At 45.3% G+C, this 18522-nt stretch overlaps 1 protein-coding gene across 2 annotated transcripts in view; it reads left to right on the top strand.

The window, feature by feature from the left end:
- TRIM35 (tripartite motif containing 35) overlaps positions 1 to 18522 on the top strand; it is a 333014-nt gene that overhangs the window by 143647 nt on the left and 170845 nt on the right. For both annotated transcript variants that reach the window (XM_086925495.1, XM_086925494.1), the window contains exon 4: positions 10710 to 10732. In XM_086925495.1, the coding sequence (XP_086781621.1) occupies positions 10710 to 10732 (23 nt within the window). The remainder of the gene's footprint in view (positions 1 to 10709; positions 10733 to 18522) is intronic.

Here is an 18522-nt window from a genome sequence, read left to right as displayed (position 1 = left end):
GCGCTCCCAGCGCTAGGGACAAGGCAGAGCACATCAAGCCCCCAAGGCAAGGACTCCCATAGCAAAGGGTTCCCAGCAGGCCTGGCAGGATAAAGATGGAGCAACACAGCTCCCAATAAGGACGATCCATCAGCCTCCAAGTCCATCAGAATTCCAGGGGCTGGGCAGGGCTCAGGGAGGCAAGCCTTCCCCTGAGCCCAAGCAGCAGCACGCCCTTGGCAGGATTCAAGTCCAAGAACAAATTGTAAGGGGACACAGCCCCTTTTTATACTGTAAATTTCTTTGTCTAGCAGGGTGCAGGCAGTGTGAGAACCAGCTAGAACTGGTTATAGGGACTTCCCTTCACTGGCCAGGATAGGGACATCAGACGCACCCCAGGGGGTGGAGCCAGCATTGTGTGGGAAAACCCATCCTCATTCAGGACCCTCAAACCAGACGGTCAATCCACAAGCAGGCCCAGGCTTACTCCTCCCATCAGCATGCTAAACACTCCATTCACCACCGGGGCAGACCCTCCCAGACTTTTGGAGCCAAGCTCACCAGCCAGCCTCAGCCAATCACACACCAGACACAAATTACACAAATATGCCAACTTCTAGAAGTGGCAATTCTACACTAGATACAATCATGCCGCATATACCATTGCGCAGCCTTCAATCTCATGAGTTTGCACATACCAAACTCGACCCTGCACTCCCCACACATCAGGAACTACCATGGGCATACATATTCCCCATTCATTCCTATGGGAGGGCAGGTCACTCACCACACATACACAGAGCTCACACACTTTACACTGTACCACAGTGAAAAAGTGCGCAGAGGCCTAAAATCACCACCAGGTTCCAGAAACAGGCTAGGAAAAAGCAAAGTCTCGGGGTGAACCTGCCAAAAGGGCCGGGTCCAACACATTCCTTTTGGTATACAGTGGCACAAGTTTTTCTGGTTGTTTCAGATGTCCTACGGGCATCTCACGCAGGTTATTCAGGATGGCCATGATGCAGCAACATTTTTGATATGCTGCGGCCTGGTTAGGACAGATTGCTTGGGACGAGCCACGGGTGCCAGTGTGGCTGTCGCCAAGCCTAGATGTGCGGTAGCGCCTGGGGATTTTCAGGCATATTTAATGGACTTGCCTATAGACTGATCTTGCCTTTTTGAGGATAAAACAGGCTCTACCTTAGAGGGCTTTAACCCTTTCGATGCTGATGACGAGCTCAGCTCGTCATCACCCACGGGTGTCGTGTGCTGATGACGAGCTGAGCTCGTCATGAAACATGTAAAATCTGAATGTCCAGCACAGCGCGAAAATCCCCGCAGCAGCCATGTGGTTAAAGAGCCGAGCCACAATGCATTCCTTGGGTCTTGGGTTTATTTGATTTTAGCTGAAATAAAGAAGCAATGAAGGTGTCCTGCACCACTTGTCTGTAGGAACACCTTAATTTGTAAAGACCTCTTGCACTAGACATGGAAAAAATTGACTCTCTCAAAGATTCAAAAAGTACATCAGATTGTATCACTGCATTGAAAGGCACTTAAGAGAATTTTCAAACATGAACCTGGAAACGTGCAGGCCACTCCTGTCCTGATGACCATGCCATAAGTGAACCAAGAAGTGTCAATGGTCATCTGCACCCTCTGAATGACCTAGGCTGTTATAACTAAACAACATTGTAGTTCAAGCTCCGAAGGTTTTGTACAGCACACTTCTTGAACTCCTTTATTTCAAGATGTTCTGACATGGTAATGAAGAAAAAGGAGGCAAATTGAAATAAAACAATTGCCTAGTATAACACATTCTGGGCAAGTGGGGAAGCTGATATTGATCCCTGTGTTCTGGTTTCACATTGTGTAATTGAGCCACCAGAGGAGCATCCCTTCCCCCCTCATGTTTTACATTGAAAGTGAGTACTTTGTCTTTAATTCTTACCTAATCTTGTACTTGTGCACTTACTACTGTGAATTACTGCATAGTCGAACTGGTTTTGTCGGAAACTGGAGTAGTATTTTTGGGGGCAAGATTAATTCTTGATGTGAGCTGTAATCCAGCCCATACAATGTCTAGTCTAGTTTCTAAATGTAGATGCCGGTTTCTTTGAGGAAACCCAGGCTTGGCATTAGTAGCTTGGAACAAGTTTGCACGCAAAAATCCTGAAATTCAATTTCTAAAAAACGTAGTAAAAGACGCCACGATAAAGTGGTGTAAAAGAGATTTTAAAGATATGGCAACACAGTCTGCAGTATCTGAATGTCATGTACTCTCGAAGGATGCCGTAGACCTGATCCTAGGCACCTATTGCTGCCAGCTTCAATGGAAGTGAATATCAACAGTTTTACCTGCAAGCGTAAAGTTTTCAGAGTTCAAAACCCGAATGTGTGAACAAGATGGATCCTGGAAATTCCATACAAGAGGTTGGATCCCTTCTTTTTACTGTTCGCCCGGTAAACCTTGTGCTTAAAGTTCCAAGTGTTGTAAACCTGGCAATGGTGTGGTCCAGGGCAGTGTTCTTCAGGTAGGCTTCACGCATTTTGAGTCCTCCAGAAGATGTATGTTCGAGGCATGTGGGCTGCTGATTTCATATCTGTGCATAGATCGCTGCCTAGTGTTTGGTCCGGATGATTGCACATTGTTGTCCTGGAAGAGTCTTCAAAGTATCACGAGATAGGTGTCTCCTCCCCCGGACTACAGTGCGCATGGGCATCCTGTCCATCCTCAGATTGTTTTTTTCCGCCATTGGGTTCAGATGTACTTTTCTTTACTCAAGTTCGTAAACTTCTAAAAGGCCAAAAGGCCTTCGGGGTCGTCGGTATTGTTTCGATCGGTGCCGAGTTCTTGTTCCAGTTTTCTTGAGCAGGACGTCGAGGAGCCGCGTGGCCTTTTCGACACCAGAGGCCTGATCGTCGATGGAACGGAGCCCGTTCAAACTATGCCCCCTTTGTAACTCCAAGTACCCGCACATCGATGTACACCCGGTGTGCAACAAGTGTTTATCACCGGAGCACGACGAGAACAACTGTCTAGCCTGTGCTCGATTCAGGTCGAGAAGATGCTTAGACTCTGACGTGCAGCGAGGCAAACTGTCGAGGCCAGCGCCCGACCCGGTGAACCAATTCGATGAGGACGACTATGAGATCGTCGACGCGGAAGATCCGGAACAGCAGTCGGATCCCGGTTCGGAGCATAGCTCCGACTATTATGAAGAAGACTAAGACAACGTCTATTTAGAAAACTTCGTCGAGGTAAGGGACGACGTATCCCCCATCAGAGCCGTTGATGACGACTCAAGCGATGAACCAGACCCGACAGTGGGAACTGGGCACGAAAAAGACTCTAACTTCCAAAGGCTCAGGTCTAGGCATCGCCGGAAGGCCTTAGCAGAGATTGTGAATGTTTTATAGCTCCACGTCAAGGCCCGGCTAAGAAAACAATACATGAGCCATCGGTTCCAATAATAAAAATGAAACCAAAAGTTATCAAGCACATAGCGAAACCGAAAGTGCTAAAAACAGTCCTCGGGTCGAAAGCCTGGAACCCATCGAAGTCAACGAAGAAATCTGGTGTCAACGCCCCTGTGGGGCCGAAAGCGAAGAGTGTCGAACCAAAGATCGGGGCGCTAAAGGCCGTGATTCAGTCCAAGCACTTCCAACCGAAGACGAAGTCAATGGACAGCGATAAGGGACTCGAGTCTCGAAAGGGCCTTGATCCGAAGCATCAGGTAAAAGCGCCTCCAAGGACGTCAAGGCAAAAGAGCGCGCCTCCGCCGCCGCAAGCACCGAAGACAGTGCACGCCCAAAAGACTGCTAGCGAAAAGGTTGGTCGGGCCTACATCGACGCCGGCGCCAAACAAGGTTGGCCTCCCTAAAGAGACACCGATAAAGTTCAGATTACCACCGACTGCGTGCCCCAAGGCGCTCGATCCGACGCCTAGGGTCGAAACCCCTAAACCAGTGTCATTAGGAAAACGGAGCCATCATTCGGAGGAGGACGTTGTGTACCAGGAGCTCTCTTATGATGACCAGTCCAAGTTACACATAGACTCAGAATCTGGTAAACTCACTATTTATCAGAGGAAAATCAGATCTGACAATACTTTAAAGTCTTACAAAATTCCTCTCAAAAAGAAACGGGATTCTGCGACTTCACCTGTCCTTTTTGAATCTGTGCGGTACTATGGCCAGGACTCTTCGGCATATTCACCCACACCCACTACAGAGGATATTGTTTATGATGATGAGGAACAATATCATTATCCTATAGACACTGATCAGGATAACCAGACTCAAACCTGGGCAGACCCTGCTGACCAGGCAGAATCACAAACTATTCCTGATACTCCCTCTTATCCAGTGAAAACTTCACCGGCCCAAGATACAGCTGCGTTCAACGCTCTGATTGAAAGGGCGGCCCTAAATCATGATGTGGACATGCATGCTGACCCTGTGGAAGAGGATTTCCTGTTTGACACTTTCGCCTCTTTAGAAAAATCTGTAAAAACATTACCAATGCTAAAGGGTGTCCTTAAACATGCTGGGGACATCTTTAAAGAAACCACTAGAGCAAGGGTTATTAACCCCAGGATTGAAAGGAAATACAGACCGGCGCCTGTGGACCCTACATATATTAGGGGACAGCTGCCGTTAGACTCCGTGGTGGTCTCCAATGCCCGTAAGCGTGCCAATTCACAGACTACGGGTGATGCTCCTCCTCCAGACAAAGAATCTAAAGTGCTGGAAGCTTCTGGGAAAAGGGTGGCTGCTCAAGCAGCTAATATCTGGAGGATTTCAAATACACAGGCCCTATTAGCCAGATACGATAGGGCACATTATGACATTCTAGAGCAACTGCTACAACATTTGCCAGAGCCCTACAAGGAGGGAGCAGAGATGCTAATACAGGAGGGTAAACTCATTACCAACGCATCTATTAAGTGTGCGCTAGACGCAGCAGACACTGCAGCCAGGGCCATTAACACAAGTGTCATGCTCAGGAGACATGCTTGGTTGCCTCTCTCGGGATTCAAACCTGAGATCCAGACTACATTACTGAACCAGCCTGTGAACCCAGATTTTCTTGTTGGTCCTGATGTGGACACAATCTTAGAAAAGATTAAAAAAGACACTGACACGGCCAAATCCATGGGTGCCCTCCAGTCCCAACATTTTAGAGGAGGTTCCTTTCGTCGCTCCAGTAACAGAGGAGCTACACGAGGCAAGGCATCACAACAATCCACGTACAATAAAAGCAGCACGCAAACCACCTACAACAAGAATAGAGGTGGCTACTGTGAAACAGCAGCAAGGGCACAGGAATAACACCAGATCCTCTGCCAATACTAAACAGTGACGCCTTGTCACTGCCCCAGACCATATAACACCGGTCGGGGGGAGACTACAACAGTTCCTGCCAGTCTGGGAGAGCATTACCACAGACAGGTGGGTGAGACAACTTATTCAGTACGGCTGTTGTCTAGAGCTAACCTCAACTCCACCCAACATACCCCCAAAACACTGTCCTATGTCGGCAGAGCACATAGACTTATTGCAGCAGGAGGTAATCAGTATGCTGCAAAAAGGGGCCATAGAACTCGTCCCTATACAGGAACAAGGTACAGGGGTATACTCGCTGTACTTCTTAATCCCCAAAAAGGATTGGTCCCTCAGGCCAATTCTAAACCTCAGGCCCCTAAACCAATACATCTTGTCAGAACACTTTCACATGCTCACTTTACAGCAGGTTCTACCATTGCTCAGTCAGGGAGATTTCCTCGCAACGCTAGACCTAAAGGACGCATACTTCCACATACCAATACATCCTGCACACAGGAAGTATCTCATTCACCATACAAAACCAGCACTATCAGTTCAAGGTCCTACCCTTTGGGGTGACGACGGCACCCAGGGTGTTTACCAAGTGCTTGGCGACAGTGGCGGCGCACCTACGAAGAAACCATGTCCACGTCTACCCCTATCTGGACGACTGGCTCGTTCAAGCGAAGTCGGCCCAGCAATGTGCCAGCCACATGTCGTGCACTATTCACCTCCTACACAGCCTCTGATTCTCCATAAACTACGCAAAGTCTCATCTCCAACCCGCTCAGGTACAACAGTACCTAGGAGCGACTATAGACATGCTGGTAGCGAAAGCACAGCCAAACTCAGCAAGAATCAGCGGTATTCAGTTGCTGATTCAAAAGTTCAGGCCCTAACACTCGCTGCCAGCACAAGTGATCATGCAGTTCATAGGCATGATGGCCTCCTGCATCTTCATAGTCCCTCACGCGAGATTACACATGCGTCCGCTTCAGGAATGCTTAGCACGGCAGAGGAACCAGGCTCAAGGGCAGTGAAAAGACCTAGTGTTGGTGACCGGTCGTGCATATCACTCTCTGCATTGGTGGAACCCACAAAACCTTTGCAGGGGACGACAGTTCCAAGAACCTGTTCCACAAATAGTATTGACAAGGGACGCATCTCTCCTGGGTTGGGGGGGGGGCGCATGTCCTCCATTACACAGTGCAGGGACTATGGACGACGCAGCAGAGGAAGATGCATATCAACCTGCTGAAACTGATGGCGATCTTCATGGCGATGAAGGCCTTCAAAGTACACCTGTGCAACAAAGTCGTGTTGATCCGGACGGACAACATGACTGCCATGTACTACATTCAGAAGCATGGAGGGAGACACTCTCCACAGTTGTCACACCTGGCACAAAGCATGTGGAAGTGAGCCATTCAGAGGAACATCTTCCTCATGGCGGAACACCTCCCGGGCAGAGACAACCAGATGGCGGATCTGCTCAGCAGACACAGCCACCAGATGCACGAGTGGCAGATTCATCCCTCGGTGCTGTACCCGTACTTCCAGCAGTGGGGCCACCCAGAGATAGACCTGTTCGCCACAAGGGAAAACGCAAAATGCCGAAGCTTCGCCGCCAGGTTCCCACATCCGCAGTCTCAGGGCAATGCGATATGGATGAACTGGTCAGGCAGGTTTGCGTACGCTTTCCCCCAGCACCGCTCATACCACTAGTGGCACGCAAACTACGACAACACTCCATAACTCATCCTAGTTGCTCCAACGTGGGCGAGGCAACCGTGGTACACCACATTCCTAGAACTTTCAGTGGTGCCTCATCAAAGGCTGCGATTAACTCCCCGTCTCTTAACGCAGAGCCATGGAGACATTCAGCACCCAGATCTGCAACAGTTGAACCTTGCGATCTGGCTCCTGAAGTCAGTTTGGTTACCTAAACTTGCCTCCTGATTGTATGAACATTATCAAGGAGGCAAGGAGACCCACAACCAGAGCTTTGTATGCGGTGAAATGGAAATGGTTTGTCATATATTGTACCAATAATGACATAAATCCGCTTGATGCATCTACTCAAAACATCATATGTTACCTGTTGCATAGATGCAATCTGGCCTATAGCTCCATCCGCATACACTTAGCTGCGATGGCAGCTTATCTTCGAGACAGGCAACACCTTTCACTCTTCAGGGTTCCGGCTATTAAAGCCTTTATGGAGGGACTCAAACGTGTGATTCCTCCAAGACACCCACCTTCACCTGTCTGGAACTTAAACGTGGTTTTAACCAGACTGATGGGACCACCTTTTGAACCTCTGCACTCATGTGAGATACAGTTCCTAACGTGGAAAGTGGCCTTCCTGGTGGCAATTACTTCACTAAGAAGAGTTAGTGAGCTACAAGCCCTCACCATTCAGGAGCCATTCATGCAAATAGAGTAGTACTGCGTACAAACCCTAAATTCATGCCGAAAGTTGTATCCCAATTTCACATCAATCAGACTATCAAACTGCCAGTGTTCTTTCCAAATCCAGACTCGGTGGCAGAAAGAGCTCTACATACCCTAGACGTTAAAGCTCTCCTGTACTATATAGACAGGACAAAACCCTTCAGGAAGACTAAACAACTGTTTGTTGCCTTCTCACCACAGCACAAGGGCAACCCCATTTCAAAATCCGGTATAGCCAGATGGATTAAGTGCATACAAGTTTATCAAAAAGCTAAACGCACATTATTAGTTCCCCCCAAGAGCGCATTCCACACGCAAATTAGGGGCATCCATGGCTTTCCTAGGAAACATTCCTCTAGAGGACATATGTAGAGCAGCCACATGGACTACCATACATACATTTACCAAACACTACTGCGTACATGTACACTCCAAGCAGCTGTAGGACAGGCTGTACTCTGGACTCTTTTTCAGGCTGCTGCAGCTGGCACAAGCAACCACCGCTAGGGGGGGACACTGCTATACATTCTATGCACAGATATGAATTCAGCAGCCCACATGCCTCGAACGGAATATGCTACTTACCAGTATGCATCTGTTCTTGGCATGTAGGGCTGCTGACATTCATATCGCCCTCCCCGGTGCCTGTCGCAGCTGTAGCACTCAAAATTATTATTAGCATGGACATCACTTACTGTATCAGATTCATACTCCATCCCTGCCACAATGGCGAAAAACAATCTAAGGATGGACAGGATGCCCTAGTCCCAGCTATACCAAACGATACCAGGGCTTCGATTTCAACACTCCCTCGCTCCTCACGGTGCACTGTATTTTTTTTTTGTCTACCTTCTTTGGGAAATAAAGATGATCTAAGTCGATGATGAAAGGATCACATTTAAAACTGCTAGCAGGAAGTGCAAGCTATTCGCTACTTCAGGCAAACATGTTTTGAGGCTGGTTTAAAATAAAACCTAATGTTAACGTTTCTTTGAAATGTTACTTGTCTGAAAAATAATTTACCAGACATTAATTTTTTTAATGTATTAGTGCATTATCACTAGAATGGTGTATTAGCTGTTCGGAGCCTTGTAGAAACAAATTGGCTTTAGACACTACAAAATCTCAAACCAAAATGGAGAAAAGTGCATCAAGGATCCTGGCCTATTCAGGCCATGTTTCCTTTTCATCGTCCAGGCAGGCACAACTTTAATATATATATGGAGGTTGTGATGCTTGGTCTTACAGCTTCAAGATACATTTATAGCTGTCTTACCTGATGCCCAGTTTATTATTTCAGTGTCCTCTATAGGTAGGTCTAATATTTCATTGCAGACACCCAGGGCTTTGCAGTCTATTTTCTATGTTTCTTTTGTGGATGGTAAGTCTCACTGTGGCAGAATTGTAGGTATTTATTGTTTAGACCACTTGCATAGATTTTATACACTGTACAGTGGACTTGCAAAAAATGTCATGTTTTTAAAACTGTTTCCATGTTGTACCTAATAGAGAAGGGCTGTTTATAGTATGCCACCACAAAGTGCTCAAAAATGAATTTTCTAGTTGAATGAGTGTATACCACGCAAAAACTTTCCTACATTCTGATGATGTTCTGTTGGTGCTTTCTTCTGTCTCTGTTTACATGTAATTTAAAGTAGATCTCAATCACAAATTGCCTAATTTGTTGCCGTCTTCATCCCACCCCATTTTATCACTTCTTTCCAGCAGAGCTTTATGCAATTTTTCTTTTAAGCTCGCTGTGCGTTTGTTTTTGGTTTTGTTACGATTAACCATACATGAAGGTGTTTCCAGGAAAACTCTTATTCCATACTTTACTGAACGAAGAAATTCTTTTGTTTCACATTGAACATGCATCATTAGTTGCCCAGCAACTCCATTGTTCTGTTCCTTTTTTACTACAGCCTACGAGCCCGACGTAGAGGGCTCCCCCAGACATTAAGGGCCCACTCCAGTGTTAAAGGCCCGAACCGAAGGAGAGTGCCTTTTTTATTTATTTATTTTTTAAACATAGTTTTATTGATTTTGTACATCAATTACCCATATAAGACAAAGGCGAGAAGTTAGCATTCTATTCGTACAACACAAGTCTTGTGCATTTACATCAGTTATACAGCGGATTCCAACAGTATCCAGGAGGATCTTATACAGTGTGCAATTAACTTTGTTTCTTTTCTTGAGCACAATAGAGTGGGTACATGGCTTTAATACAATGTGCAGTCTTACGACTCCTGCTCAACCAACAGAAATCAGCTATTGTATAGCATTTTAAATTTGCAAAATCAAATCTTCTCATGTTATAACTAACTTATAAGAACAAACTTCCCCGACCCTCCCTCCCTCCCACAACCTGGCCAACCCTTGTGAATATAAGAATATATTCACATGCCCATATCATGTTCCTGCATACAGTTTCTCCGTATGCATCCCTGTTTGCACCCCATTTCTCTCTGTGATTGAAAGCACGGACATTGTTGACGTGTGATCACCGCTTGTAGTCCGGGGCCGGCGAGGGCCTTTAACAGGGGAGCGGGCTCTTAATGGCCTGTAGAGCCCGCTACAGAAGGCTCTAAGGCTATTGGAACACTCCACCCGAGAGGGCAGTGCTCTAATTTGTAGAAAAAGGCCTCGGAGCCAGAGGGGGTTGAAATCCCCTGGGGTTCCGCAAGGCCTTTGTTCAAAGCAACAGCTGTGAAAATCAAAAAACGCATTGTAAAGTTGCTCTTCTATCAGCCAGTAGTAGCCCAGAGCACTCATTGTCTACAATGGAGCATTCAACATTCCAATGTTCTAATAAGGAAAATGCAATACAAATGTATGAAACTAGACCAATATCTTTTGGTTTTAGCTCAATCACTTTATGCACTGCTTGCCGCCTGATATCTGTGTAATGTCTCCAGAATGTAACCTTCACTTCCTTCTCTTTACAGAAGCACAAAAACAGAAAACGAAGGTATGTACCACATTTCAAGGTTTCTGCACTAAGGTCCTTTTATGTAGGATTGCTAGTGATGTCTCTCTTTAGGCTACAAGTGCCGATGGGCTCAAGCTTGGTTCTATTTTTTAATGCAAAATTGGCCATGTTAAGTGAGATGTCATTAAAGTCCATTTAGTAGTGCTGCCATGGTAAACCTAGGTTTTGTCTATTTATGCTGCATTAGTATAATCGTTGCTGTGCTGCTTGTGCGCTTAAACCAAGCATTTGCAGGGTTTATGGCCCTGTTGGGAGTCTAGTATCCACAAGAACAACAAGACGGACAATGTATTGTTGCTGGATTTGTCAGTGAAGTAATATGTCTCTAGGCTGTTACATCGACATGGATTAATGTATAACTTAACACGGTAAGTGATTAAGTATGCTTTTGTTGGAGTGTAATAGTTCATCAACTCCCTCCTAAAAACATATCTAGAAGACGAATGCAAGTACACCGTGCACTCTTCTATCTAGTATGGCCGCTGAGGGTGCATTATCTTTACACCAAAGCCATTATATTGCAGGTAAGTACATATAGGGTTGTTTTTAGTATCTTTACATGGTGGTATTTTACATAACTGGTAATTAATGTTCAGAATGTTTGTGTCATAACGTTATGTTCACATAATCTTTCATTTCAGTGTACACATCTCTCGAATATATATATATATATATATATATATATATATATATATATATATATATATATATATATATATATATATATATATATACACAGCCTTCCCCTTTAAGGCGTAGAGTGCTGCATAAGTTATGCAAAAAAAGCAGAGAACTGTGGGTAGTTTCCAAGTTTATGTAAACCGCAGCTCCTGTACAGAGCACCCTACAACACCAGCGACACTCTGAATCTGTTCACCTCCTAGGTCTGTGTTTCTAGCAACTTTTTAAAGCATAGGATTAGCACAGTGCCACCCACGCTGAGCTAGAAAGGTACAACCCATAGTTTTCTGCTTCTTTTCTTCATAATTTATGAAGCACTCTAAGACCGAAAGGGTATTGTTTTGACTTACTCTGGGTGCTCCCTTGTGTCTGGACAAAGCGAAACCGCTCTGAAGCGCTAGAATGATAGCAAGATGCATGTCTTGGGTTTCTTTATTCATTCCAGGTTGGCTTGGATGGTATTTTACCACTCCAAAGCTGAAATACTGTTCCTGTAGAGGTAAGAAGGCTTTTGTCACTTGACACCTCAGTGTGGATGGCACTGTGCTAATCCTATGCTTGAAAACTTTGCTGGTGTTGTCACTCTAACATGAGCACAGTAACTATAAAAGAAACGCATCTTTAATAATTACACAGGTACAACACATGGGGAAATTAAGGATTGGCCTAGAAACTAAGAATGATGAGCAGAAGCCAGGGCCCGGTAACAGCAAGCACTTGTCACTTGTTGGGTCACATGGGACTAGGACCAGATGATGTGAAGTGGCGAGCTCTAAAATTATTTACTTATTTGACGTCCTATTTGGGATATCGCCATACCGTGGCTGGCTCCTCGCACCCACACTTTTACTCCACGGCCGTTCTTTCAGTTCTCAGCACTAAATCCAGAATTAACACCTCTACGGTAATTTGAGCATATTTACAGTAAAGATACTTGAAAGTTCCATACCTTTTGAAAAGGGGCATAACCCCACGTTTCTGAGCTGGTTTGTTCTGGTTTGCCAAGATGTTTGTTTAAATGTGAAGTTTTCCAGTGTATAGCACTCTCGGGTGCAACACTTTTCACTCTCGTTTTGGCCACTTGCTGGGCATGATGAGGCGGGAGCAGTAGCGACTGAAGAAAAGGCAGCGGCAAGGGATGGGAAATGACCAATCGCTGCATAGCTTAATTATAAAGCCATACTGTGATTGGCCATGTTCTTCTTTAAAGCTAAACCTCTGACGCCAATGCTGGCCTACTCATCGTCTCTTGAGCCAATCCAGGAGCTGCTCCCTTGCTGAAAACAGCATAAGAGCAGCGCATTGACTAGATGGAGCAGGGAAAGTGAAACCCTCCTTTGGAGACCGGGGATGCTGCGGCTGTGATCTCTTAGCTCACTAATGTGGCGCTAGTAGGAATCCTCAAGTGCAAATGTCTGGTGGCGTAGGACAACACCCTTCCAACCCAACGTGCACACTAACCTAGCCAGTCTTTCTGTTGCTGCGGTCTGTAATAATGCACCTGCCCACTCATTAATTGAAAGCCTGCTGCCTGCCATGTGCACTCAGCCCGCAGCTGAAATAAAAACACTGCAGCCAGGAATATAAACCTAAATGCATTTAACATTACAATTTAACATTTTGAATACAGTCTCCAGGGGGCAAGAACTACGGGGGGGAGGGGTAGATACCCTCATAGGGAAACTGCTACTGCCAGAACCATGGAGAAATCAGATCCCAAATGTGTCAACTTAGCTTTTTGCTACTTAAGTCATAGAATTTGGATACCTCAATCTTCCTTCTCAATGCATGTGCATTCTTTGGGAAGCTTGTAAACCTACCACTTGAGCTTGCTCCATAGTCAAATGGAAAAGGTTTGTCTGCTATGGTCACTTTAAACATATTAACCCTTTTATTGCAACAGTACAAAATATTGTCTGTAACTTGCTTCATTTACAAATCTTTCCTACAATCCACCTCTATACCAGTAGCTGCCTATCTTCAAAATAGTCAACCCATTAATGTATTCAAGGTATCAGTTAATAGGGCATTCATGGAAGGTCTCAAAAGAGTATTTCCACCGATGGTCCCATCTGCATCCTCATGGAATCGTAACATCATCCTTACATGAATGATTAATCTCTCATTTGAATCCCTTCACCACCGTCCCCTTCCATTTCTCTCTTGGAAAGTGGCATTTTTAATTGTGATTACCTCACTGAGACAGGTTAGTGAGCTTTAGGCATTAGCATTGGAAGAACCCTTCTTCCAGCTCCATAGAGGCAGGGTTGTCTTCCGCACCCACACTAAATTCCTTCCAAAGGTAGTCTCATTTCAACCTCACCACAACCAGACTCTGTTGCGGAAAGGGCTATCCATACATTAGATGTCAAGAGCCCTCCTGTACTATATAGAACAGAAACCTTTAGGGAAAATCAACAATAGGAGCTTCTTTGGCCTTCCTTGGGAACATTCCAATAGCTGAAATAGATATGTAAGGCAGCTACATGGTCTACACCACATGCTTTTATTTAACATTACTGTGCAGATGTACCATCGTGCCAGCAAGCTAATGTAGGTCAGGCAGTGCTGTATGCACTGTTCCAAACCACTGCAACACCCAAGCTACAGCTTTTCAAGAGTATTGTTTTACAAAAGTATATACAAAGCATGTGTATCTACAGTCATACATGCCTCAAACGGAAAATTGTATTTACCCTGTAAGCCTCTGTTCGCGGCACGTAGTGATGTACATTCACATGCACCCGCCCCCCTCCCTGGACACCTGTGGTCGTTGCAGTTTATTATCTCTTATATGCATGGGAATCTCTTATCACTTACTTTCGCACTCCATTCTCATCCACTGCGGGGCAAAATCTTATAATGGAGTTGAATCCCATGTGTATTATCACAAAGGAGTCGCCGCTGTACCTCGTGACTCGAAAGACTTTGAAGAAAAACGTGCAGACACCCGGACCCGACACTAGATGGCAGAACTATGCAGCACCACGCCATGGAGAGATGCTTACAGGGTAAGTAACATTTTCCTAATTTCTAACTACAAAAACCTTAAATTCTAATGTTCTTGTTCTAACTTGGTTATAATATTTGCCCCTCCCAAAACTTACTATAACTCTCTCAAATCCATACACAGTATAGTAAACTCACTAGCCAGATTACATGAGCTATAACTCGCACCTTCCCTTTGCACACCGTACACGCTTTCATATTACATCACTTATACTATTTTAAATCATAGCAACACATGACCTCTGAAGTAACATTTATGAGAACGCTGTGCATGGAGAAGGGCGATTTATAGTTGAAACACTAAATAACCCCTGGAGCAACCAACAGTGTCTATAATCTTCCTCTGACAAGACCAGAAAATGCAGCGACAAGCATGTCTGAGGCTCCTGACCCCTATTATGCCAATCTGCCCAGTAGTGAGAAAGAAGCCAAAGTGGAGGTTCAAGAGGTCATTATGAGACTTCAGAGTCAAAAAAAGAGGAGATCTAGAACCCCTGGAAATAATTGCTAGTCACGACTGAAGGCCAGTTAGACTCCATTTGCCTCCACAGCACCTCTGGATCAGTCTCTAGCCCCGAAACGGTGTCTGATGAAGGCAGAGCAAACCCTTCAATGGAAGTCTGGCTTCCAGCCCAGTGTTGAGCCAAAAATGGCTAAAACCTTCAGGTCCAGCTCCTCTGACGGGCATGCCCCAGGCTCAAGACGCACAACTGCAAAAACCACACTCTGACCCAAAATAAATGGCAAAAGCTACTCTGCCTCTGGCACCATAACAAATGCCAAAGCCCCCTTCTACTTTGAGATCTGATGCCACAGAGTGGTCTGTTTTTGGGAAATTGTTAGGTCATTGATGCAAAGCAGAAGCAACTGCATGTGTGTATGTGTATATATGATTGAGAAAGTTTGGTAAAACAGCCGAAACGAGTCTCTGAATTGCTTTTTAAACTGCTGGGTTGTGGTATCCCCACACATTAAAGGAAGGTGAAGCTAGCAGCCCTTGTGTGCGTGCTCGGTTTATTGAATTGGGAGTTGTTTTGGGATGTAGGTCTCTTTCTCTGTTCTCCTAATGGTGCCAGTAGGTAGTTAGGACCTTGTTTCTATTCAAAACTTTTTTTATTTCTTTTTCCGATATCTTTGGCACTATTTGACGAATCTTTGCGAAATTTTCAAAACTATTAAGGTGTTCAGGTTTGCTCCAGTGTTAAGTTTTGGGGTGATTCGTCGAGCATCAGCCAAGAAAAAGGGTGTATCCCAAAACACGCTTTCTCTTAATTTCTATAGGAAACTTTACATGTGGCTGCAGCTGAAACTGCTGAACGGAATTACACCAAATTTGGCAAAAAGGTAGCTCTTGGTCCAGAAAGCACTCTTTTGGTTAAATGGTGTATATCCATTCAGTTGTTGCTGAGAAATGTAAACCTTTATCATATATACATATAGCGATTTGATTCGCTACCAAAAGTTCCAACAAGGAAGTGTTGGCAGCCATCTTGTGACTCGGTTCAACTCAGTCACAAGACAAAAGGTAAAAAAAGGATTAAAAACAAGAAAACGCCTGCCCAGGGGGGTTCCACAGGGACTGCCAGGAAGTAAAAAAGCTTTTTTAAAAATTTTCATTGGGAGGCGTGTTGGGTCCACGAATCCTGCTGAAAGTTGTATAAACTAAGCGCGGACTTCCATGCTTGGTTGTCTTTAAGCCCCGGGGTGGGCCAGGTCCTACGCCGATGACACCCAGCTCATCCGCTCACTCACGAAGAATCCCGTAGACCCCAGACTCTGTTTCCAGGATGGAATGAAGCACATGGCAGCCTGGCTCTTCAACTGATCTGGAGCTGCTCTCTCCTGTGGTAAATAAAATTACCGGGACTATTTTTCTATACATTAAAGGATAGCTCAATAAATGAGAGGCAGAGTCCGTGGTATCTGAGTCATATTGGCTTTAATCAAGATTCTCGAGAACCGGGACATCGAGTTCCATCACCACTAAGGTTCAGGAAGGGACATTCAACATTGTATTAACATCACACATTATATATAGTAAAACAGTATAATTGAAATGAATACAGTAGGCGTAACAAGTAAAAAGAGAGATAAGAACACATGGGCGTAAAAGAGGGCGTGTACTGGGGCGTACACGGAGGTGTGTACTGGAAACGTCACAGAAGTGTCATAGGTGGGTGGATGCATAGAGAGATTTCTGCAGGGTCAGCAGAAACCTTTAGCATGGGTGCGTGCGCAACTGAGCATGACGTGGTATTGACGTGTAACCGGGGAAAACTGGGGGGCTTGACTTTAGCACTAGTGGAGGAGTCTTGGTGTCTGGGATGTCAGAACGACCTGCACCTATAGCATATCTGGTATCTTGTGTTTGGAGGAAGTATTATCTGAAGTATAAGGTCTCTCGGGCAGAGGCCGTTCAATACTGAATAATAGTGCGTGCATACGTGTCTTGGTGTAAAGCGCGGGGCCATGGGCCTACCATGGTAACGGGTTCAGTAAATCACTTGCAAGGAGGACAGGAAGGCTCTCTGCAGCCAAAAACATGTTTACCTATTTCACTAGACTGGAATGTGTTTTCGAGGAGGCTGAGCAGATAACTGTAGGCAAAATACTGTCTTGGCAGGCAGGCCAGGCCGGGCCGGGCACCGCTTCGCTGGGCAGGATGTAAGGCAGAGGTCAGGGATGCATACCTAAACTGCAGCTTTCAGAGACAGAAGAAACTCGGAGCCTCAATTAAGGGCCTGGCTCGACTGAGCCAGAAAAACGTGGAAAACGTGTGTTTCGCGTTATTTAAAAGTGCACCATGTAAAGACGTTGGCACCATAGGCCTAAAAGCCAAATTACCGTGGTTTTCTTGGGGGGGCTGAATAACTGACATGTTAACGTTGGACGCAAATGCATATGCGTCTTCATGGCAGGCACGGGAAAGGAATTACACGACATACATGGAACATGGGTGCATGGATAGGGTGCGAGTGGGGGGGCACATTGATTACCTAAAATTTTCTATTTCCTCATTACCTCCTTGGCCCCTACTACACCCTATGATATATCTATTTTCATGAGACCATCTATCTGTTCGTATAACATCATTTGCTCATCTTTTTTCATTCTGGAACGGGAACGGGAACTTGGACGGGGAATACAAGCTGTGGCGCACAAGCCGCAAATCGCTGGCCCACATTGTAGACGGAGGCAACAACTGAATACTATAAGGAATACTAGTCCTAGGAACGACAGTACTTTCCATCCCCAGGCTGATATCACACTCCAGAGCCAACCGGACCAAGTCCAGGTACCTGGATTCTGGTGTATCAGGTGAGCTATTTCATGAAGCCTTGTTATTGCCTTATATACTGACGGTGCGTTATTAGGAATGAAAATACAACAACTGGATCCGATCACTCTACAAGCTCCGCCCCTATCGGCCAGGATGACGTCAAGGACAAGGCGGTTTTGAAGAACAACAAGTCTCATAGCAGACTGCTCTTCGGTCAGGTTACCCAAAGCAGAAGTAGTCTCATTCACTACTGCTTCCAAAGTTCTGGTTAATCTACGTATTAATTTACTATTTTGAATGGGGCCTATGAAGAAAAAGAATCCTTTATTGAAATCCGTATATTGTTCCAATGTTGTTTCAGTCTGGTCGACAATCGGGGTCTTGATCTCCCTTCTGTGTCTTACATGCACAAGATGTGAATTTCGATGATAATCAGGTGGGGCTAGAAAAACAGGTGGTAATAGGAACGCGATATAACATGTTCCATCCCAATCTAATGGCAGACGTACATAGGCTGTCTGACCACATATAAAATAAGAATGGCGGGAAGCTTTGAAAGTAGACTTTCCTTTATCACTGAATTCGACCACAGTATTACAATCACTGTGTCCTAGATGTACTGAACCATTCTTTCTGACGCATAATTCACCTTTCACTGGTAAAACTGAAATAAACGGCAAGTCCGAATTAGTCTCGGACTGAACGTTCAGAATCATGAGGTTAAGTGTAAAATTTCTTAATCCATACACTTCATTTTCTAGATCGGTCCCTGTCCTTTGGGGAAGACCTTCCTTGTCTG

This window comes from Lissotriton vulgaris, chromosome 6, assembly GCF_964263255.1.
Source record: "Lissotriton vulgaris chromosome 6, aLisVul1.2, whole genome shotgun sequence".
Taxonomy (NCBI): domain Eukaryota; kingdom Metazoa; phylum Chordata; class Amphibia; order Caudata; family Salamandridae; genus Lissotriton; species Lissotriton vulgaris.
This window is presented reverse-complemented; position numbering and strand designations above follow the sequence as displayed.